Raw genomic sequence first — 24,784 nt, 5'->3', positions numbered from 1 at the left:
CGTAGCCGTACACACACACACACACACACACACACACACACTCTCTCTCTCTCTCTCTCTCTCTCTCTCTCTCTCTCTCTCGTGTGTGTACGTACAGTAATACCTTTAGATACGAGCTTAATGTGTTCCGGGACCCAAGCTTGTATGTCAATTGGCTTGTATCTCTGATCAATTTTTCCCATATAAAATAACTTTGAAAAAATTAATCCGCTCCCACCCTCTGAAAAAACACCTAAAAACAGCATATTACAGTGGAAAAACATGTTTTTAATCGTTCAAATTCACAACCTATGCTCACAAAATAACAGATACCCATGTACTGGTTATTATCTGCAATAAAATGTGACATTATTATGGAGTTCTTACCTTTGAGACAGACGGTAGTGGCTAACGGTGGTGTGTGCGGAGGAGGGAGAGGGAAAGGAGAGGAGAGAGACTTGACGGCAACACGTTCGGTACGCTACACTTTTGTAACACTACGTAACAAAACTTTAAATTTAACTTAAATGAAATTAGCTAACTGAACACACACTTAAAAATAAATGTTAATCTTATGCTACACAAAACTTAACTCTAATTTTGTTTTCACTTTTTACTTTTCTTCTTCCAGCTTGGCTCTTTTTGCCTCGCTTTTTGACTCGCTTTCACCTTCACTTTTTGCCGGCCTTTTTAAAAGGAACCTATCTAGGGATGTTTGCTTTTGTATCCCCTTCAAAATGTTACGAAAAAGACGTACACAAGTGTCATCACAAAAGGCTAACGCACGACCACACGCCAACTTGTCCGGGTGCCTCTTTTCCATAAAATCAGAAAACTCCTGCCACTTCAATAACATGTCTCTGATTTCCTTCTCTATAGCATCGTTATGCTTGAGGATGGTACATATTGTTGATGTACTCCTCTCTTATTGGCGAGCCAGCTCAGTCACTTGTACACCACTCGCATGTTTTTCGATTACATGCTTTATCTCGATTGTCATCATACGCTTTTTCTTTTCACTACCCTTGTTTGCACTTGCTTTCTTTGGACCCATTGCTTATTCACTTAATTCTGTACTGATTAACGCAAAAAGCACGTTAAAAAATTTAAACACTACGGCCGATGCTCGGAGATAACTTTAAGCGACGGAGATCCAACGGGAAAGAGCGAACGATGCTGTCCTTGTGAGCAGCCTCTCGCAAACTCGGCCACCTAGCGTCTGCATAAGGAACCGTTTCATATCCTTGTATCTCAAATTTGTCTCATACTCGGGGCAAATATTTGCTCTCAACTTTCCTCATATCTCAGATTTCTTGTATGTGGGACACTCGTATGTCGAGGTATTACTGTATGTACGAACGCACAATGCTACGACATATGCACATCAAACACATGAGAGATTTATTTTTCTTTTATTTCGGTAAATAGATAACAGATCTTAACATATTTTTCCTTTTAGTATAATGCTTATTTATTTAAAATTTATTTTATATCATTAAGTACATAATTAAGTTAAAAATCATAATGAACCTTACTGTGAGGTATGTACGAACGCAAAATGCTACTACTTATGCATATCAAACGCATTAGCGATTTACTTTTCTTTCATTTCGGTAAATAAATACACAGATTGTAACATATCATCCATTTAGCCTAGTGGTTATTTATTTACAATTAATTTTATTTCAATAAGTATATATTAAAGTTAAAAAAACAACGAACAGTACTTTCTGGTATGTATGAACGCACAATGCTACTACGTATGCATATCAAAGACATTAGCAATTTATTTTTTTTTTCATTTTGGTAATTAAATAAAAGATTGTAACTCATTTTTCCTTTTAGTCTTATGGTTATTTATTTACAATTAATTTTATATCAATAAGTACAGACTCAAGTTAAAAAAAAAACAATGAACAGAACTTTCTAGTATATATGGACTCACAATGTTACTACGTACTGTATATCAAACACATTAGCGATTTATTTTTCTCATTTCGATAAATAAATAACTAATCGTAAAATATTTTTTCCTATTAATGTCATGTTTATTTAATTACATGTAATTGTATATGTTTTCATACATTTCGTTTAAAGCTATTATTATTAGTTATCATGTGAATACGTCTCTCTCTCTCTCTCTCTCTCTCTCTCTCTCTCTCTCTCTCTCTCTCTCTCTCTCTCTCTCTCAACAAAGTTTCTATTGAATACTCACTGACGGAGCCGTAATAAATAATTTCCTGAGCTTTAAACTGTAATCGAGCTCCATAGAGCTTAAAGCTAAAATATCGTGCATCAGCAACATGAAGGAAACTCCGGTTAACGTTGTGCGATTCAACTCACAGTACAAGTACTGTAAATAGAATATGAGAGAAGCATTTGGCCTAGATTTGGTCCATTCCAGATAGAGAGTCTCTGTTCTGTAACAGAAGATCCAGACCAACTGGTATTTTGTCGGTAAGGATTCTGTGGTATTACCTTGAAAGAATAGCAGCAGCTCACCCCTGTGTATCAGCACGGGGAAGGTCAAGAGTAGGGTCACAAGAAAAACAATTTCTTCTTGGATCTTCAAGGTCATCGACTTTGAGTTTAATCCTGAATTTCCTCCACAAAAGCGACCCAGAGCTCATGTTTCTGATGTTCAAGAAAACCACTCTGTGGTGCAGGTGCGTGGAAGCGTCAGATGACCTTCGCCTCCCACTACCTGCAATACTTAACCCACAGGAACATGGATACGTTTTCCATTGGTCCTGTGGTGGCTGTGCAACAAGTGGTGAAAAACACCTTGAGCTCCTTGATGCCCAAGTACCAGAAGGTTGAGGGCTGCGGTTACCGAGTTTAGCCTTAGGTGAATGAGTAAAGAATGACTTGTTTCCTCCTCCTTTTTCACCTTTTCCCTGGGGGTGGGGGGGTTCATCACCACGGTACCCAGCACAGCTGACCTTACATCTCTGTAGGTAAGATTCATTTCGCTTGTGTATCCCAAGTATAGAAATGATACTTATTGCATCCCCAATACCCCTTGCGAGGGAGGCCTTCGGGCATCGTCTCAGTACTCTCAGATTTCTACTACTCGAGATCCTATTTACTAAGACCAGTCCACATTGCTAGTATCACAAACAAACAACTTCTGCAGGCTGCTAATTGTACATAGCACATTTATTTTTGCAAGGGCAGGGGTCCTACTACCTACGTTCTAAATCGAAGGAGAGAGAATTATGGGTCAAATGCCAAACGCCAGTTGGCGAGGACTTTCTCCTTCCTAAGAGGCAAGTCATCCCTATAAATAGCGAAGGGTTTGTATATAGTGTTAGAACAAATGACAGATTTGTAAGTAATTTTTATTTTTCTTAACGATTACAAACCTGGAGCTATTTATACAAATTGTCCTGCTAGCCCTGTCCCCCAAGAAGTCCTGCCAGAAAGCAAAGTAGGTACTCTGTCTAGGTGTGTGAGTGAGCGGGGTAGCCAGCTACCCCCGCCCCCCCTCCTGCCTCCTAGAGGTTTGGGTTGTTATCCCTCGCTAAGATTATTATGTTTTGTCTTTCAGCTTCGCTGAAAGTATATCCCTATAAATAGCTCCAAGTTTGTATCTTTCGTAAAAATGCAAATTACTTACGAATTTGACATGTTAAGAAAAGACTGTTTGAGTTTGAAAAACAGGGCCTCATGATTAACATGGTCAAGGCCAATCAAGTGAACTTCCTGACCACAATCTAGGTATTTCTGTAGAGCATTGGAGATCATAAGAAGTGCATCACGTGCTCCAAGACCTTTATGAAAGCAAAATTGCAAACTAGGGAACAGATGATTATCTTCAGCATATCTATTTAGACGGTTTGTTAAAAGACGTTCAAAAACTTTATATGATATGGGAGTTATGGAAATTGGGCGTTATTCGGGGGGGATTAGAGATACCACAAACATGTTTACATAATGGAATAACTTACCAATTCTGCAACAATTGGTAAAAGAATCTCTTCTTGCTAAATTGCAGAAAATAATGTAATTTAGGAGCTTAGAAATTAGCAGTCTATAAAAAACAATGAACAATGCCATTTGGGTCTACACTGCCATAAGTATCAAGGTCCATCAAAAGAGTTCTAATTTCAAGGGACCAAAATACTAAATTAGTTAGGTTAGCCCAGAAAACCAGGAATGAGGAAGATTGAATTTCTCATTACTCTGCTTGTTGTCAAACACATCAGCCAAAAGTTGCCATTACCTTTGGATAGTGAGTAACAGAGCCATCAGGTTCAATTAAAGGAGGAACTGTTGCCTCCGATTAAAAGATAATGGTTTGTATCCGTCAGAAAAAATTAAAAATTTTTAAAGTCGTTTTTATTTTTCTTAACTATACAAACCCGAGTTTTTTGTTTTCAAGTTACACTTCGTGCCTCAACGAGCCCACAAGACTTAGGTCAAAAGTGGAAAATTTTCTGACTGTCTGGTGGGCAGGGCTTACCCTCCACCTGCCAATAACTACAACCATCTTGTTAAAAGTTGAACAACTCTTTTAGTTTAGCTGAACTTGTACTCCTATTAAAGGAGTTAGGTTTGCATAGTTTGGAAAAATACAAATTACTTTAAAAATCAGTATTTCATGTTCGAAAGGCTAGACTGTGATTTTTAAACTAGTAGTCAGTCATTTGGGAATGTTAGTTTTACTAAATAGATAATCAGCTTACTGTATAGACAGTTAAAATTTAGACAAACTGATATATACTCAGTTGAAAATTCTGGATAACAATTTTAGCATCAAAGTTGTATGTGATCTTAATGAAACTTTTGGTGTAGTTTTGTGTGCTGTATTCATTGATTGATTTACAATACATTCATCTTGTTGATTGCATGCTAGATGACGTACAATATAGGGATTAAAAATTCAAATTCATTACCAATTGACTATATGTTTCATGATTGTATTTATTAACAGGGTATGTTTATATGAATTTTTCCAAGGAGTTTTGCTTTGCAACTCTTTCCTTCCTGCTCTCTCTATGTCCTGGGTCCTTGGACCTGAAAGAGGTGGAGGACAACAGAAGTCTTCTCCTTTGGATTATCCTTCAGGATTTTCCTGTGACCATCTCTTCTCACAAGAAGTAACTTCGGTCTTTGTCCCGTTTTTGGAATGAACACTGGGAGAGACTTGGATTGTTTTGTCTAAATGAGAAAGGCCTTCAGCAGATTTTCAAGGAGGTAAGCATGTTTTCTACCGGCTTGTGTAGTCTTCATGGTGACCACCTGTTCTGTTTGTGGTCTGCATTTACTAATACTTAAGGTGTGCTTGATATATTGCTAGTTGACAGTGGATGTGCTCTTGCTTCGAGAAAGAGACCAGAAAGTTTCGTGACGGCAGGCCTGAGTATGCTTATACATGGCTTTGCTAGTCTCTCCTCTCTTCAGATGCGGCACTCTTTCCTTGCAATACATCTGGTATCTTAAGAGGAGTAGGGCTGCATTGAAATAATACTGGGTATGTTAAGAGTTTCAATTTTATCAATGGTGATTACCAGTGATTAACTAAAGTTATTGAAATCTTCTTAGGAAGATATCCAAAAAATTTTATGAAGGTTACTACAGCATTGTCAGCTATAGCTTGCTATAAAACTTAGTATAGAACTGGGTCTTTCAAAGGTCCTTATTATTCTGACCCTCTGGTATTTTAGAATATTTCTCTCAAAACCTAGCCAATCTTGTGTATAATGGGGAGAGCTTTGCAAGAATTATAAAAACTGTATGTTAGATAGAAATTTATAGGCTTAGCTACTAAGTTTTGCCAGATAAGGGTATATCAAGAAATTAATAATACATACAGTAGTTATATGTTTACTAAATGTCTAATGACCTGAACTTATCTAGATTTTGATATTACATTCATAACAAATCATAACATTAACAGAATTGGGAAACCTGTAATGGTAGGGAGGCCATTAAGATTGACACTTCACACTATATGTATTTTATTCGTAGAAAGCCTCAACTCCCCTGGGAGGTCAGACAGAAATAAGTTCTCTCCTTCATTCTTTTATGTCATGAACTACCGTAGGGTCAAGTTCTTCATTTATTTCTTTTCCCTATGGTTTTCTGGCCCTTCAGCACATCTTCAGGACACTACTTCATATTTACTAATTTTCTATCTAAAAGTTCCTCGTACCTTGTCTTTTTTCTAAACCCTCTTAATCATTAGGCATACAGTGATCCCTCGTTTATCGCGGTAGATAGGTTCCAGACCCGACCGCGATAGGTGAAAATCCGCGAAGTAGTGACACCATATTTACCTATTTATTTAACATGTATATTCAGACTTTTAAAACCTTCCCTTGTACTTAGTTCTGTTAACAAACTACCCTTTAATGTACAGAACACTTAATGCATGTACTACAGTACCCTAAACTAAAACAGGCACAAATATTAAAGGCGATTTTATATCATGCGTTTCCTAAACACGGCAAAAAGCACGATAAAAAATGGCAACCAATGTTTTGTTTACGTTTATCTCTGATCATAATGAAGAAACAAACGCATTTACACATCTGTGTATAGGTTAGTTTTTGCATCGATATATTGATTATTCAGTACGGTATGTTGATTTTGTTATTACCAATGTTTTACTTAATTTTTCTTAGGACTTCCAAATGAAATGTTTTTCTTTATGACGCCGCCTGAAACAACGGCGTCATAAAGTACGCTCAGTACACAAAGAAGGCATTTAACGCGCATGATGAAAGTGATAAATAATGGTATTACAGTAAAATCTTTTAGAAAATATGTCATTACAAATATTATTTACCATATCTATATAAAATCATACAGTACATACTGTACGTAGCAAAGCAGGAAAACAATTTATGAGAGAGGGAGAGAGAGAGAGAAAGAGAGAGAGAGAGTGAGTGAGTGAGTGAGTGAGTGAGTGAGTGAGTGAGTGAGTGAGTGAGTGTTTTACGTACGTAAATGTAAATTTTAAACAAAAAAATTTGATAGGTTACAACATGTATACTCTTCAGACTTTTAAAACCTTCCCTTTAACTTAATGCATACTAAACTAAAACAGGCACAAATATTAAAATGTTAGAATATTAAAGTAAAAAATAAAGATTGTTACTGTACTCACCACGAAAGAAGTTGAAGAAAAACTTGAATGATGATGGCGATGAATTTGCTGCACAGTAGAAATGATGATGATGAAGCTGATGATGTCTTCTACTGTGCAGCCAATGATAGTATTTTACGTCTCTTCAGACGGAGGTGTCTTTTCCTGGGACACCTCTTCAACTTCTTCCTGGGAAACTTCTTCAATTTCTTCCGAAGGCGTACTAGCAGGAGGAACTGGCTCTTTTTTGCGAGGCTGGAAGAACATTGTGATCGGAAGTTGCTGCCGCTGCTTCTTTTTTCGCTCTAAGAGCATCCTGTAGGGAGTCATGATGTCATCGACTTTGTTGCAGAATTGCATAGACCGAACCATATCCTCGTCCCACTCTTGCAACATTTCTTTCACCTCCTTCATATGGTTGCAGACCTTGGCAAGCCGTTCTAATGTTAAGCCCGATTCTTCGACATTTTCTTGGGTCTCTTCCTGTGTTTCGCTCTCTTCTTCACTGGCCGATTTCGTCAGGTCTTCTAGGTCTGCGTCCGTTAGTGGCTGGGAATGGCAGTCCAACAACTCGTCGACGTCTTCAGTCGTCATGTCGCCAAACCCGTCACCTCCAATTATCGCAGCCAACTGCACAGATTTGCGTATTGCAGAGTGTTGGATTTCAGACGGAGTAAATCCCTCGTCGTCGTAAACAATCTGGGGCCACAACTTCTTCCAGCTCGCATTAGCGGTTGCAGGTTTCATTTCTTGCAGTGCCTTCTGAATGTTCTGCAGGCACGTGGCTATGGTGTACTTCCGCCAGTACGCCTTCAAATTAAAATCTTCATCTTCATCATCTTGGGCAGCATCCACACACGCAACGAGGTCCGCCAAGGTATTCTTCGTGTAGAGGGCCTTGAACGCCCTGATAACCCCCTGGTCCATCGGTTGAATTAATGACGTGGTGTTGGGTGGCAGGAACTCAACCTGAACGCCCTCACGCGACAGGTCAGTTGCGTGTCCACCAGCGTTATCCATAAGGAGAAGGATCTTGAATGGCAAGCCCTTCTCTAAGAGATATTGACTGACTTGCGGGATGAAACACTGGTGGAACCAGTTGGAGGTCAGCATCTTCGTAATCCATGCTTTTGGATTATGTATCCAGTACAGTACACGGGAAGGAGATTCTTATTTTTATTTTTCAAAGCGCGAGGATTTTTCGACTTGTAAATAAGCCCCGGCTTTAGCAAAAATCCAGCAGCATTGCCACACATCACGAGGGTAACGCGATCCTTGAATGCTTTAAAGCCAGAGGCTTTGGCTTCTTCTTTGAACAGGAAAGTTCGCGACGGCATTCTCTTCCAAAACAAGCCGGTCTCATCCATATTAAACACTTGTTCCGGCTTGTATCCACCTTTGGCGATAATATTCTTGATCGTCTCGTTCGCGTAAGTTTCAGCAGCGGAAGCAGCCTCGCCATGCAGGGAAACGCTTTTCAGGGCGAAGCGTTTCTGAAACTTCGCGAACCATCCTTTGCTGGCAAGGGACTCATTTCAACAAGACATTTGTATCTATGTTAACACCATTAGAGAAAACACCAGATGTTCTGGTGGCTAAGCCAACATAAGACTACTTCACTGCTATTTGAAACATGATTCAATCACACATAAATGTGAAACTTTTAAAGAGTTACTTAGAATGTTAACTGTTCGACAGGAATTCAGGATATAACTCACCAATAACATATCTGTAAAGAGGATGATCATGAGTGCCTACTTCAGTGAGAGGAGGGGTATAAGATATTACCGCTAGAGAGTTTTGGGTCCTTTGTCTGGCCAGACAGTTCTACACTGGATCCTTCTCTCTGGTTACGGCTCATTTTTCTTTTGCCTACACATACACCAGCCTAGTCTATCCACATTCTCCTTTGTCCTCGTATACCTAACAACAATGAGATTAGCAAGCAATTCTTTTTCTCATGGGGTTAACTGCTGCACTGTGATAGTTCAGTGGCTACTTTCCTTATGGTAAAGGTAGAAGACTCTTTAGCTATGGGAAGCAACTTGTCTAGGAGAAGGACACTCGAAATTCAAACCATTGTTCTCCAGTCTTGGGTAGTGCCATAGCTTCTGTACCATGGTTTTCCACTGTCTTGTGGTAGAGTTCTCTTTCTTAAGGGAGCACTTGGACACACTGTTCTGTCTTATTTCTCTTTCTCTTGTTATTTTGAAGATTTTATAGTTTATATATGAAAGATTCATTTTAATGTTGTTATTCTTAATAACGTGCCTTGTAGTTTATTTTCGTATTTATAGCATCCTGCTTTTCCAACTAGGGTTGTAGCTTAGCAAGTAATAATATGTGGATCCAGTCTACAGACTCGAAAAGTCTTGTCATTTGAAACCTGATGGACCCATTTAGCTGCCAGCCAAAGCTTAAAGCTGTTTTTACATTAAAATATGAAACGTGTGGTTGCTCATGAGTGCTTACTTCAGTGACAGAGTAATATTAGGATCCAGGCTACTAGCTCAGTCTTCTACTTTGGAATCCAGTGGTCTAAAAAGAAGAAAAAATTAGCAATTTTTACCTTAATTTGTGGTAAATGTCAATAAGATTAAGCTTCAGGAGAGAAGAATTATGAATGTCTGGTGGGATGGAAATAATTTTATTTTTAATTTGGTGATATGGAAATCATTTTACTTTTTTATTAAAATTACATTTAAAGCCTATACCCCCCCAAACCTCCTCTCCATGTGTGCGATCTTGGCACCTCTAGTTTTTCCTAGCATGACATAGAGGGACGCCTCGGGCGACTCCCAGGTTGCTAGCCGCCATTCTATCTCTGATCGTCCACATTTGTGGTCGATTTACTGCTTCTCTCGCGAACGCTAGTTTTTTCCTTTGCGCTTGTAGCGTGTGTTACTCGAGTTTTTCTTGTTACTTCCTGTACCCTTACATTCACCTAGTATGGAATCTGTGTTTTTACTTTGTTGTTGGCCAGGTGTTAACGGGAAGTTGTGTACAGCTTTCCTGTCACGTGAAGGTGGATCCTCATGTTTTGTGTACTTTGTGTCTGGGCTGTGTGTGTTCCCCGAATGACACGTGAAGTATGTGTAAGCTGGAGAGGTGCCCAATGGGCCAAGATGGCCATGAAGAAGAAGAAGGCTAGAAGGACAGGTCGCCCTCTAGGAAGGGTAATGGTTCTCGTCCTTCGTTAGCCTGTTCGTCAGTGCCCAGTGTGCTGAGGTTTTCATTGTCTCCTCTGTTATCAACGGTAACAGAGGTGGTCTCGATTGTGTCCGAGATAGGACCTTGTGTTTCCCCCTCTGTGGCTGTGAGAGTATGGCATTGCCTTGTCCCACGGGAAGGATAAGAAGGACAGTTCTTCTTCCAAGAGAAGTTTTTCATCCAAGTATTCCGAATCTTCACTTATCCCCATCCAGGACAGGGACCAAGGTTAGGTAGTGCTGGTCTCAGTTTGTTACTTTTCCCTGTACCAAGCATTCCAGATGTTCTGGTGCTAGAGGTTGTGCTGTGGAACAATTAGCTTTGTACTGATTCATTATTGAAGCAGCATAATTAAAGTAATTAACATTTTATTGTATACCTTAAATGAATGCTGTAACAGCATTTGCATGCCTTCAATATTTATAATTAGCGTTAGTCAATCCGTCACTTTATGGATAAAGGAGTTCCTTATTAAGTTGAGATTTTTCAATATTAAACTTACCCGATAATCATGTAGCTGTCAACTCCGTTGCCCGACAGAATTCTATGGAGGGATACGCCAGCTATCACAATACTAGAAGGGGGTGTACTTACCAGCGCCACCTGTGGCCAGGTACTATAGTACTTCTTGTTGACACCTCCTCAATTTTTCCTCTGTCGTGCTTCCGGCAAGACGTTCTGGGATACGCTTATGTTCTTGGAGTATTTTCACGGCTTTTGGTGAAGTATTTCTCTTTGATTTCGGCTGTCGCTTTACTGGAAACCTTCTTATATTAGCTTAGATAGCTTTTATATAGTCCTGATTAACGGTTAACGATCTTTTGCTTGATTTTGAAACCCCACTTGGCTAACTCTTTGGATTCAAGATGTCTGACATTTCACAAGCCCCCACCCATAGGCGATGTAGGTCTTGTAATAGGCGTATTCCGAAGGCCTCGGTAGATCCTCACACCGCTTGTTCTGACTGTAGGGATAGGCCCTGTCAGTTAGAAAATCGATGTGAGGAATGCGCCGGACTTTCGGAACTTGATTTTGTCCGTCTTTTGAAGTATTCAACTAAGTTAGAGAGAGGCAGAGTTAGGAGGAGTTCTTCTCACTCTTCACTTTTTTCCTCACCTCATGATCCCCTACCTTTTCCTACCCCTGTAGTGGCTACCCCCGAACCTACTATTTGCCCTCAGCCTGATATGTCTGTTGTTTTGCGTGCTATTCAGGCCTTAGGCGATAAAGTAGAGTCAGTGGTAAGTGATCATAAGTCTCTTATGGCCGAAGTCAAGGAACTTAAGGTCAAGAGTGCAGTGGGTGGAATTAGTGCCAGTGCTGTGACGAGTGCTAGTGTCAGTGCAGTGCCAAGTGCTAGTGTCAGTGTCAGTGTGGTGCGTGAGGATACTTCTGTGCGTGCCAGTCGTCCTCCCAGTCCGGGACCTCTTGCAAGCTCCCAAGCCCAGGGGAGAAGCAATGTCGAAGGGCAAAAGGGTTCGGCAGGCCTTGATCGGCGCACAGAAGTATCCTCGGTGGTTGCGGGCGTGTCTTCCAGAGACCGTCACTCCCACCTGCAGACGATTGAGCCCGTCTTTTACTCGTCCGCTGATCAATTGTCAGGGAAGAAACGCTGGACTCAGGTCTCTAGACCACTCAAACGCAGAGTCCAGTCCGCGAGTGCTCAACCGGGCTGCAGTCATTGGCTCAGCTCTGACTCGCCGCAGTCATCAGTCGACTGCACTCCGCCCAAGAGGAGTAAGGTTCTGCCGCAACAGATCTCTGCTGTTAAGGCTTTGCCTCAGCAGACCGTAGTGTCTGCCGACCCCAAGTTGTCTCTACTGCAGTCCATGCAGGCACAGCTTTCGGTCTTGATGCGTGAGTGTCGGGCTGAGAAGGTTGCGCCTCCGCCTCCGCCTGCACTCGCTCCGCCTGCGCTCGCTCCGCCTGACCGCAGTACCGCCTGCCAGGCGTACGATGTTGAGCCACGTTCTGAGTTTACTGTTCCCAGTGGTGTACAGCCTCCGCCTTCCTTAAGGCAACCTCAGCAATGGGATCAGGAGGCTTATACCTCTCTTCCTCCGCTTCCACTTGCTGCTCCACCAGTGATGCAACACTCGGTTGAGGTACAACAACCTCTCCCATCCATGAGTCAGTCTCCTCAGCTCTCGCTGCAGCGAGCTCAACCCTCCGCAAGGCAAGCACCACAACACCTTAGCCTTGCGCCTCAGGAGCCTCAGCTTGCGAGACATTTACTACGTTCTGCGCAGCCTCTACCTCATCGCTCTCCGCTCACACCGCAGGAACAGGAACTTGCTACTCCGCTTCCGCCAACCACTCAGCAAGCGCAACCCTTGAGTTCAGCCACTCATGCCAGGAGTCAGCCTCCTCCACCCATGCGCCTACCTTCTGCTTCTTCTTTTGTTCAGCCTTTGCAGTCTGAGCCTCAGGTGTTCCCTCAACAGATTCTTGAAGAGGAAACCACTAATATTGTTGTTCCTGCTCGTTCTGACTCTGCTGTTCAGCATACCTTTCCGATCTCTTCGCTACACTCTGGTGATGAGGCGTCTGATGATGAGGCGGCACACCTGGATCCCTCATCAGACGTGGATGAGTCCAAGCCTTCTCCGCCTTCTATTGACTTTCGTAAGGTCTTGGCTCTGTTTAGGGAGGTATACCCAGACCACTTTGTCTCTGCTATTCCCCGCTCTCCACCATCTGAGTTTTCGCTGGGCATGCAGCCAGCTAAGTCTTCCTATACTAAGCTAGTCCTAGCAAGGTCCTCTAAGAGAGCGTTAAGGATCTTAGGGGAGTGGTTGCAGACTAAGCAACACCTTGGCAAGACTTCGTTCATGTTTCCTCCGACTAAGCTCACTTCTAAAGCGGGCGTTTGGTATGCCACAGGAGAGGAACCAGGCTTGGGAGTACCTGCCTCTGCCCAGGCTGACTTCTCAAGTCTGGTAGACTCGCCTCGTAGAACTGCAATGAGGCGCTCGAAGGTTTGCTGGACCTTCTCAGACCTTGATCACTTCCTGAAGGGTGTTTTTAGAGCATTTGAGATGTTCAACTTCCTAGACTGGTGCCTGGGAGCCCTCAGCAAGAAGACCTCCCCTGCGGACAAGGATTCTGCCATGCTATTAATGTCCTGCATGGATAAGGCCATTAGAGATGGATCTGGCGAGCTTGCGTCGATGTTTGTATCAGGGGTTCTTAAGAAAAGGGAACAGCTTTGTACCTTCCTTTCCTCCAGCATTACACCTTGTCAAAGGTCACAACTCCTTTTCGCTCCGCTCTCGAAGTTCCTCTTCCCCGAAGAGCTGGTTAAGGACTTGTCTGCTGCCCTGATACAAAAGGACACACATGATCTTGTAGCCTCATCGGCTCGTAAGACTAAGGTTGCTACCTCAGTCCCCAGGACTTATCGCACCCCAGTGGCTGATACTCCTGCTACGAGGTTCATACCGCCCTTTCGTGGTAGAGCCCCCAGCCGAGGAAGCTCCCGTCCAGACTCTTCCAGGAGCAAGTCTAGGAAAGGTTCCAAGGCCTCTAAAGGAAAAAACTGACTCTCCGCACCTCCAGACAGCAGTAGGAGCCAGACTCAAGAGCTTCTGGCAAGCCTGGGAAAAGAGAGGTGCAGACGCCCAGTCTGTCAGTTGGCTGAGGGAGGGTTACAGGATTCCATTCTGCCTCAAACCCCCTCTGACCACATCTCCCATCAACCTCTCTCCCAACTACAAAGAAGAGGACAAGAGGCTAGCGTTGCACCAGGAGGTGTCGCTACTTGTGCAGAAGAAGGCAGTGGTTATAGTCCGGGACCATCAATCCCCGGGCTTCTACAACCGTCTCTTTCTGGTGGCCAAGAAGACAGGAGGTTGGAGACCGGTGCTGGACGTCAGCGCGCTCAATGCGTATGTCACCAAGCAGACGTTCACGATGGAGACGACGAAGTCGGTCCTAGCAGCGGTCAGGCAGGAGGACTGGATGGTCTCGTTGGACTTGAAAGATGCCTACTTTCACGTTCCTATTCATCCAGACTCCCAACCTTTCCTGAGATTCGTTTTTGGAAAGGTTGTCTACCAATTCCAAGCCCTGTGTTTTGGCCTAAGCACAGCTCCTATGGTGTTCACGCATCTGATGAGGAATATAGCAAAATTCCTCCACTTATCGGACATCAGAGCCTCCCTCTACTTAGACGACTGGCTGTTGAGAGCCTCCACGAGTCGTCGCTGTCTGGAGAGTCTCAACTGGACTTTGGACTTAATCAGAGAACTGGGTCTGTTAGTCAACATAGAAAAGTCTCAGCTCATTCCCTCCCAATCCATTGTGTACCTGGGAATGGAGATTCGGAGTCAGGATTTTCGGGCTTTTCCATCGGCCCCCAGGATAAGCCAAGCCCTAGAGTGCATCATGAGCATGCTGAAGAGGAGCAGTTGCTCGGTGAGACAGTGGATGAGTCTCACAGGGACCCTTTCATCACTGGCCCTGTTCGTCGAGCTAGGGAGACTCCACCTCCGCCCTCTTCAATTCCATCTTGCAGCTCATTGGGACAAGGGTTTGACTCTCGAAGCAGTCTCTATCCCAGTCACCAAAGAGATGAAGACCACTCTCTTGTGGTGGAAGAACAATCTCCTTCTCAGGGAGGGCCTATCGTTGGCTATTCAGACCCCCAATCTTCATCTCTTCTCAGATGCATCGGACTCGGGCTGGGGTGCGACCTTGAACGGACGGGAATGCTCGGGAACGTGGAACGAGGAACAGGGAACGCTCCACATCAACTGCAAGGAGCTACTAGCAGTTCATTTAGCCCTGCTGAACTTCAAGTCCCTCCTGCTAGGCAAAGTGGTGGAGGTGAACTCAGACAACACCACAGCCTTGGCTTACATCTCCAAGCAAGGAGGGACCCATTCGAGGAGCCTATACGAGATCGCAAGGGACCTCCTCATTTGGTCAAAAAGTCAAAACCTCACTTTGGTCACGAGGTTCATTCAGGGCAACATGAACGTCTCAGCAGATCGCCTAAGCAGAAGGAATCAGGTCATTCCCACGGAATGGACCCTCCACAAGAGTGTGTGCAACAGACTTTGGACCTTGTGGGGTCAACCTACCATAGATCTGTTTGCCACCTCCATGACCAAGAGACTTCCGCTGTACTGTTCCCCAGTTCCAGACCCTGCAGCAGTTCATGTGGATGCTTTTCTACTGAACTGGTCCCATCTCGACCTTTACGCATTCCCACCGTTCAAGATAATAAACAAAGTTCTGCAGAAATTCATCTCGCACGAAGGGACACGGCTGACGCTGGTTGCTCCCCTTTGGCCTGCAAGAGAATGGTTCACAGAGGTACTTCAATGGCAAGTCGACATCCCCAGGACTCTACCTCTAAGAGTGGACCTTCTACGTCAACCTCACGTAGACAGGTTGCACCCAAACCTCCACGCTCTTCGGCTGACTGCCTTCAGACTGTCGAAAGATTCGCTAGAGCTAGAGGCTTTTCGAAGGAGGCAGCCAGTGCGATTGCCAGAGCAAGAAGGGTTTCCACTCGTAGAGTCTACCAATCTAAGTGGGAAGTCTTCCGGAGCTGGTGTAAAGCCAATTCAGTATCCTCTACCAATACCTCTGTGACCCAAATAGCTGACTTCCTATTACATCTTAAGAATGAGAGATCCCTTTCAGCCCCTACGATTAAAGGGTACAGGAGTATGTTGGCTTCAGTTCTCCGCCACAGAGGTTTGGACCTTTCTTCCAACAAGGACCTTCAAGACATCCTTAAGTCTTTTGAGACTTCTAAAGAGCGTCGTCTATCCACTCCAGGCTGGAACCTAGACGTAGTCTTAAGGTTCCTTATGTCACCTAGGTTCGAACCTCTCCAGTCAGCTTCCTTCAAGGACCTTACCCTCAAGACTCTTTTTCTCGTCTGCCTTGCAACAGCTAAGAGAGTCAGTGAGGTTCATGCCTTCAGCAAGAACATTGGTTTCACGACCGAATCTGCAACATGTTCTTTTCAGCTCGGATTCCTAGCAAAGAACGAACTTCCTTCACGTCCTTGGCCTAGATCGTTTGAAATACCTAGCCTCTCCAACATGGTAGGTAACGAACTAGAGAGAGTTCTTTGCCCTGTCAGAGCTCTCAAGTATTATCTTAATAGGTCTAAACCTATTCGAGGACAGTCAGAAGCCTTATGGTGTGCCATCAAGAAACCTTCGAGGCCCATGTCCAAGAACGGGGTTTCGTATTATATAAGGCTTCTGATTAGAGAAGCCCATTCTCACTTAAAGGAGGAAGACCTTGCATTGCTGAAGGTAAGGACCCACGAAGTAAGAGCCATAGCTACTTCGATGGCCTTTAATAAAAACCGTTCTCTGCAGAGCATAATGGATGCAACCTATTGGAGGAGCAAGTCAGTGTTTGCATCATTTTATCTTAAAGATGTCCAGTCTCTTTACGAGAACTGCTACACCCTGGGACCATTCGTAGCAGCGAGTGCAGTAGTAGGTGAGGGCTCAGCCACTACATTCCCTTAATCCCATAACCTTTTTTAACCTTTCTCTTGAATGCTTTTTATTGTTGTTTTTATGGTTGTTACGGTAGGCTAAGAAGCCTTCCGCATCCTTTTGATTTGGCGGGTGGTCAATTCATTCTTGAGAAGCGCCTGGGTTAGAGGTTTTGTAGAGGTCCTTTAGTAGGGGTTGCAGCCCTATATACTTTAGCACCTTTGAGTTGATTCAGCCTCCAAGAGGAACGCTGCGCTCAGTAAGGAAGACGAACTTAAAAAAGAGGCAGAGTAACGGTTCAATTCGACTTCCTTACCAGGTACTTATTATTTCATTGTTATTTGAGATAACTGTTATATGAAATATGGGATACTTAGCTATCCTTTAATCTTGTACACTGGTTTTCACCCACCCCCCTGGGTGTGAATCAGCTACATGATTATCGGGTAAGTTTAATATTGAAAAATGTTATTTTTATTAGTAAAATAAATTTTTGAATATACTTACCCGATAATCATGATTTAATCGACCCTCCCTTCCTCCCCATAGAGAACCAGTGGACCGAGGAAAAATTGAGGAGGTGTCAACAAGAAGTACTATAGTACCTGGCCACAGGTGGCGCTGGTAAGTACACCCCCTTCTAGTATTGTGATAGCTGGCGTATCCCTCCATAGAATTCTGTCGGGCAACGGAGTTGACAGCTACATGATTATCGGGTAAGTATATTCAAAAATTTATTTTACTAATAAAAATAACATTTTTCTCAATTTAGGTCTTATGTTTAAGCATCTGATTTTGTTGAGCCCTCGTAGAGACGTTCAGTTTCTTGCTTTATTACGTGCATATGTGGAAGTATATTTGGCATGCATACGTGTAGGTACGTATGCATGGTTTTATTTACATGCGTGCGGGCATTGATTATTATTATTATTATTTTTATTAGCTGAGGTACAACCCTAGTTGGAACAAGTTGCTATAAGCCAAGGGCTCCAATGGGAGAAATAAGGAAATAAATGGCATGAGAAATAATTTAAAAGTTGATAAATTTTTTTAAAACCGTAGCAAAATCGAAACATTTTTTCTATATGGTCAATAGAAGATATGTGTCAGCCTGCTCAACATAGACATTTGCTGCAAGTTTGAAATTTTGAAGTTGAGATTGATATCTTTTCTTTTGCGTGTGTATACTGTATATAGTTTATATGTACTTGTATATATATACACTTGTATAAATATGTGTAGAGTATGTGAGAATATATACTGTATGTACAGTATTTTTTCATGTGTACGTTTATGTTTTAGTAATCAAGTAAATCTGCTTGACTTTATCAATAGTTCTTTGGTTCAACTCGAGGTTGTCTTACAGTAAACCTTATGTTTGTAAAGTAGGCTTTAACTACCTTTCATTCTGCCTCGAATTTGATCTTTTATGGATCAATGTCTTGTGTCTAGTGACGGTGGTGCTATAGCAAGATTTTAATGGTAGCGCCGTCAGCTTCGGCCAAAGTGGTTTCTGCCATGGGGCGGAGGTGAGTCAGGTGACGGAGAGATTCGGACAATCCCGGCACAGGTTGTTCCCCGCTTCTGTTAGTGGCTCCTCATGGTGGCCGCGCGGGTCAGCAGTGGCTACTGAGTGCTGACCTCCCCTTTTGGGATGCCTGGGAATTTGTTGGTAACCCCAGGGCCCCATTCAGTTCCCCGCCAGGAGACCCCTTGCCAGTGTGGGAGCTGCAAATGTTGCTCCCCCCCTCCCACGTCCTGGTCCTTCAAGGATCGCTTCCACCCCCTCACCAGGGCTACACCAGAGTTAGAGGGAGTGTTTAGGGAGAAGATGGCTCGGCTTGTGCAACTGCCCCAGGGCAGCACTCCCTGTTCAGTGGGTTGGCCCCGTGTTGACCTCGCGGCTCAGATTCCTGCCACATTGTCCTGCCTAGCCTGGCCTGCTTTCTCAAGCCCCCTACCTGGGGCTGCCCAACCTGGCTGGCAGGCCTCAGCTCAGGTTGGGCTGCCGGCTTTCTATCTGTCGGCCACGTGTGCGGCCTCCGCCCAGCTGCTGGTAGATGTTGCCCTGCCTCAGGGGGTGGCGGCTTCCAGATGCTGATCTCTCCTCGGGGACACCGGCTTCAGGTCAGCGCCCCATAATCAGACGGAGGTCCCCTGCCGCGGCCAGCAGCGCCACGTGTCCCCTATGCGACCCAGGCTTCCGCTGTTCAGGCGTCTCCGTCTTGGCAGGCCCAACCTGGCTGGCTTCTGGCTGCTCAGCCTGGATTTCCATCTCAAGTGCCCCTACCTTAGGCTGCCCAGCTCAGGCTAGGATGCTATGTTTTTATCCATAGATCATGTGTGCACCTTCTGTCCAGCCTCTGGTAGATGTTAACCACCCACCCCCACATCTAGTGGTGTCACCAGCCTCTGATCAGTGGTTACGAAGCGCCGATCTCTCCTCACAGTCGCAAGAGACCTGGTCAGGTGACCCTTGAACCCCGCTTGGGTACCCACTGAGAGATCCATGTTTTTCATGTAGAGCGTCTCAAATTCCTATCCCCTCTACCTACCATGGATTACTCTGGGAAGGAAGATGTTATCTTGGTGAGTGTTTCTCGGACTACCCTATTTTCATTTACCTTAATTGTAGCATTTTTCCTTGACAAGCCTTGCTCCTCTCTGCAGCCCTCATACCTCTCTTACAGGGGTGTAATCCGTGCCTCCTAATTCTGAGGCTCCTATAACCTTGGTTCGTGCTAAGGAATTGTTTTGGAACAAATGACAATTTCTAAGAAAATTGTATTTTTCCTAACATACTTACCACAAACCAATAGTTTTAACATGCCCCCCCCCCCCCCATCTTTCCCCGTGTTAGACTCTACTGATAGGAACCGTGTTTCTGAGACTTGGGTGGAATGGCGGCTAGCAACCTGGAAGGTCGCCTGAGGCATCCCTCTAGGGCGTGCTGGAAAAAACAAGAGAGGTCAGGGTCACGCCATGGAAAGGATGTTTGGGGTTATAGGCATGTTGGGGAGAGAACCTCTGGTTGGGGAGCGAGCGCTCAGAATTTTCCTATAACCTTGGTCTGTGGTAAGTATGGTAGGAAACATACAATTTTCTCATGAATTGTAATTTTTCATTATCTTAATTTTTTTCTAAACTGCACGGTGTGTTTCAAGTTCTTTCATGTGCTCATTTCAATAAGTTATATTGCAATAATGTACCGTAAGTTATATTTTATATCAATAAGTACTGTTTACTTTTAATTTTGTTTGAATTGATTTTATTTACACTGTTGTATACAGTAAATATTAGAAATTTTTAAATTCTTAAATATTTCATTGAATAAATTATAAAAGCATATTTGAGACGCCGTTATGTTTCATTATTTTGATAAAATTGTCTAATGAAAGTCAAAGAATTATGTTATATTAATTTTATCTTTTATTATGTATTTGTTTAATGAGACCATTGTATAACACTTAGACCGTAATTTTTATTGATTTTAATGTTGAAAATACTATCCACTTATTTGATGTTTCAACTTTATCAATAGTTCTCCTTCTGACGTCATTGTATTTTGAGAACAATTCCTCGTGGTCAGAGTCATGAAAAGGGTAGAATTGAAACTTAATACAAACCATTTTTTTTCAGCATGGTACTTGTCCTGTTTGTCGGAAATTGTTGTTAGAAGACGGGCAGATGGTAGTCGGGGGGAATTCTGCAAGTAGTGGTAATTCCAGCACTGGCCCAGGTGAAAGGTGAGGAGGCAAGTACCATCTTAACACCCTATTAGGCTAATCTTAGTCAGTTTTTCTTATATTGTCTTTGGTGTTATAACATTGCGCTTCATTAGTTGTAAGGTAGGTAATCATTCATTCCTAAGATTTTAACCCCTTGTCAAGAAATTGAACACTCGAGCCCCAATTGGAGACTAGAACGGGCACTTGGTAGAGCGCATACCTTTGCCTATATTATGCTGTATAGCACAGGATAGGCAATTGAATTATGTACATTTTGGCACACGTTTGTTGCAAATCAGATATTAATTAGCCACAAAGATATGTTTTACCTTTTTATAACCTTGGCCTTTACTTTTGACCTAAAATCTAATCAAATTGTCCTGGGATCATGGATAATCATCCCATCAAATTTTATGACATTTGGTCAAATAGTTTTTGAGTTTTTCAAATCACAAACACAAATAGATACAGTACAAACAAATACACACCTATCAAAACATAACTTTCGCAACGAAGTTGGCGAAGGTAATAAGCCTTCTTAACATTTCATATCTTCTAGCTGAATAAATTATTTTTCTTTTCTGTATAATATCACACATCTTGTAAAATTTTCTTAGGCATAAATAATGAAAGGGGAAAAAATTTAACTAGACGTAAAATAGTTCAATGACGTTGAAGGGAGTAAAGATATCCACATATGTAGTATGTCCAAAGGTGCAAAAAGGGTTAATTTCAGGTCATTAGACTATCATTATCTGCTGCTGTGTTTGTATCTATTGATTTTACCCACCTCTGGAGGCATTCCTCTGTTTTTCCTTTTCTTAGAAGCTTTGATTTTGTCTTCAAGGAAAGTAAACGTTTTGCTATTGTTGGAAGTGATACTTTCAAGTATTATAGAGATGTAATTTTAGCATCTATCTCTCTCTCTCTCTCTCTCTCTCTCTCTCTCTCTCTCTCTCTCTCTCTCTCTCTCTCTCTCTCTCTCTCAATAGCCAAATTTCCCAATGATAATAAATTAGACATAAATGCTGCAAATTCTAGGAGAATGGTCCAGAAAATGATAAATGCATTTCAACTGTAAAGTCATGCACATAGGTTATACCCTTTCTAGAATACTGAGTGCAATTCTTGGCTCCAAGTATTCAGAAGGATATAGATAGACTGGAAGCAGTACAAGCTAGGGCCACCAATCTAGTTCCAACACTAAGGCAATTTGGATATAGATGAGGGATGGAATGTTTGAACTTATTTTATCTACAAATTCAAAGACTAAGGGGACAGTTAATGGAGGCATTCAAAATTCTTAAAGGAATAACAAATGTAGATAAGAACAATCTCTTAGCATCAATCAGTCTAGAGGTAAGGGATACAAACTGGATTTGAAAAGATACAACACCCCTCACTGTGGCAATTTCTTTACATACAAAATAGCAAATAGGTTACTTGGAATAGATGTGCATCAGATGTAGAATACAGTAACATGATAAACGAGTTCAAGAATAAGTTAGACTAGATCATAAGAACTAAATGCTTAAAGTAAATCACTACCAAAGAGCAAGTGGAGTCTGCAGATGCGCTAAAAAGTTTTTGAGACATCCAAAATCCTTGTAACTCCTTGTAACACACACGCTCTCTCTCTCTCTCTCTCTCTCTCTCTCTCTCTCTCTCTCTCTCTCTCTCTCTCTCTCTCTCTCTCTCTCTCTCTCTCTCTCTCTCTCTCTCTCTCTCTCTCTCTCTCTCTCTCTCTCTCTCTCTCTCTCTCTCTCTCTCTCTCTCTCTCTCTCTCTCTCTCACCCTTTAGAATGGATGATGTCAAAAATAAAATAAAAGGATGATATTCATCCAAGAGAGATTATGGAACTAGAAGAAGAGCTAACCCAACACTTTGACAAATCATGTTGTGAATGACAGCCAATGAAAGAAGGCACCCAAGGATGGAAACAAGGCAGTGTTCCTCCAATCTACAAGAAGGCACCAAAAGAAGAACCTGGCAACTACAGACCTGTATGTCTAATTTCAGTGCCTTGCAAATATTTTTAATCAATAATAGTAAATTGAATAGTAGAACAAATAGCCAACATGGTTTTAAAGAAAAGAGATCATGTGAGACAAGTCTTATGGAATTTTTCCACAATATATTTAGTATTTATGATGAAAGCAGTGTAATAGACATCATATACCTAGATTTTCAAAAGGCTTTTGACAAAGTTCTTCATAAAAGATTAATGGTCAAAATTAGAGCTCTAGGCATCATTGACGAGCCAGCTGAATGGATTGAAGGTTGGCTAACAAACAGAAAACAGAATTGTAATCAATGGAGAAGCTTCAGAGTGGGCAGCTGTTACAAGCAGAGTACCTCAAGGATTCCTCCTTGGCCCATTGCTATTTCCGATCTATATTAACATCATAGATTTAGGATAACTAGTAGAATAGCCAAATTTGCCGACGATACTAAACAGGGCATAAATGCAGCGAACTCAGAAGGCTTCTACAGCCTTAGAAGAAGATCTAATGGAGCTAGGAGAATCGTCCAGAGAATGGCAAATGCCTTTCAACTGTGGGAAGTGTAAGGTCATGCACATAATTATAGTAACCCACAATCAGAATACTCACTGTGGGGTAATGAACTAGGAAGTGCAGACCAGGAGGAAGTTCTCTGTATTATCAGCAGCAAGGATTTGAAGTTCACCGAACAGAGCATAAAAGTTGAAAAGAAAGCACAAAATCTAATAGGTTACCTAAAGAGACAAATCAAATACAGAAACAGAGACACTGTACCTCAGCTGTATACATCACTAGTAGGACCCCATCTAGAATACGGAGTTCAATTCTGGGCTCGATGTATTCAGAATGATATTAGATAGACTGGAAGCAGTACAAGCTAGGGTCACCAAACTATTTCCTTCACTAAGGCAATTTGAATATAGACAGAGGATGGAACGTTTGACCTTATTTGATCTACAAACTTGACGACTAAGGGGACCTAATAGAGGCATTTAAAATTCTTAAAGGAATAACAAATGTAGATTACAACAATCTATTCACACTTAGCACAAATCAGTCCAGAGGTAAAGGATACAAAGTGGAATTGAAAAGATACAACACTACTCAATGTGGCAATTTCTTTACATACTAAATAGCAAATACTTCATATAGGCCTAGACTCCCAGCCAGATGTAGTAAACTGTAACACAGTAAATGAGCTCAAGAATTAAGTTAGACAAGATCATAAGAGCTCTCTAAATGCTTAAATTAAATTGCTCTACTAAAGAGGAAATGAGTCCCAGCGGATGGACTAAAAAGTCTTTGAGACATCCAAAATCAATCTCTCTCTCTCTCTCTCTCTCTCTCTCTCTCTCTCTCTCTCTCTCTCTCTCTCTCTCTCTCTCTCTCTCTCTCGTGTGTGTGTTATAGACAAAATGCCTTGTATGTATTTTTGTTAATTGGTATCTCGCCTAATCATATGTACAGTAATGCTTGATACATAACCTGGAATTATAGAATATTACCAAGTCCATTTGACATTTATTTAACTTCTGTATTATCTCCTTCATCATTTTATTCTCTCATAAGAAAACCAGTGAGCGATACATACTGCGGTATAGAATGTTTCATTTTTTCTGCGTTTTGACTATATTTCACGAGTAAAAGATCATATGGTATCATATATTAAATGCCAAACAGTATGGTGAGAGTAATCCTAATTATAGTTCACATTTGGGGATGTTATAACAATAGGATTTGATGACCCTTCATGGTCCCCTGAGATGCATTTGCGGTCCCTCAGAGGACTGCGGAACCCAGTTTGAGAACCACTGCTCCAGCCAATGGCGACATTCCCTTCCTGGGTCATGCAAACCCCCCATCTTGAGTTGTTGGGAGGCAAGTTAGGCTACTCTCCTTTTGCATCCCAAGTTTCATTTACCATACTGAACCAAATTTCTTTATTTTTATCAATGTAATCAACTTTATTGATTTTTAACCCAGAATGTATGAGGAAATTATTTTTTTTCTATTTTTATAATTTTCTTCTGTGGGCCAGTAGCTTTAGAGTTTGGTTAATAGAGTTTTCTGAATCTCTGAACATCATAAGCAAAATATACCATTATAAACATAAAGACCCATGCTCACAATTTTTACTGTTGAATCCAAGTCATCATTTAGTGTATTATTTGCTGCAATACTGTCCAATGGAATAAGCTAGTATACTGGATTGAAAACAGGGTGCTTGATGTCTGCTAATTTATATAAAGAAAAAATATGGTTCTTAGTGAGTAGAATTACTTTAGAAGCCTTTCAACAAA

The 24,784-nt window shown here is 42.1% G+C and overlaps 1 protein-coding gene across 2 annotated transcripts in view; it reads left to right on the top strand.

The window, feature by feature from the left end:
• Positions 1–24,784, top strand: part of LOC137615261 (E3 ubiquitin-protein ligase RNF126-B-like) — a 61,331-nt gene that overhangs the window by 32,275 nt on the left and 4,272 nt on the right. Inside the window, exon 5 of one of the 2 annotated variants that reach the window (XM_068344986.1) lies at positions 20,392–20,498. In XM_068344986.1, coding sequence (XP_068201087.1) covers positions 20,392–20,498 — 107 coding nt within the window. Of the gene's footprint in view, positions 1–20,391; positions 20,507–24,784 lie in introns of both variants that reach the window. The other variant, XM_068344987.1, reaches the window with a different exon arrangement.

Source organism: Palaemon carinicauda, chromosome 21, assembly GCF_036898095.1.
Source record: "Palaemon carinicauda isolate YSFRI2023 chromosome 21, ASM3689809v2, whole genome shotgun sequence".
Classification (NCBI taxonomy): domain Eukaryota; kingdom Metazoa; phylum Arthropoda; class Malacostraca; order Decapoda; family Palaemonidae; genus Palaemon; species Palaemon carinicauda.
The sequence above is the reverse complement of the archived record's forward strand: the minus strand, read 5'-3'. Positions and strand labels throughout refer to the sequence as shown.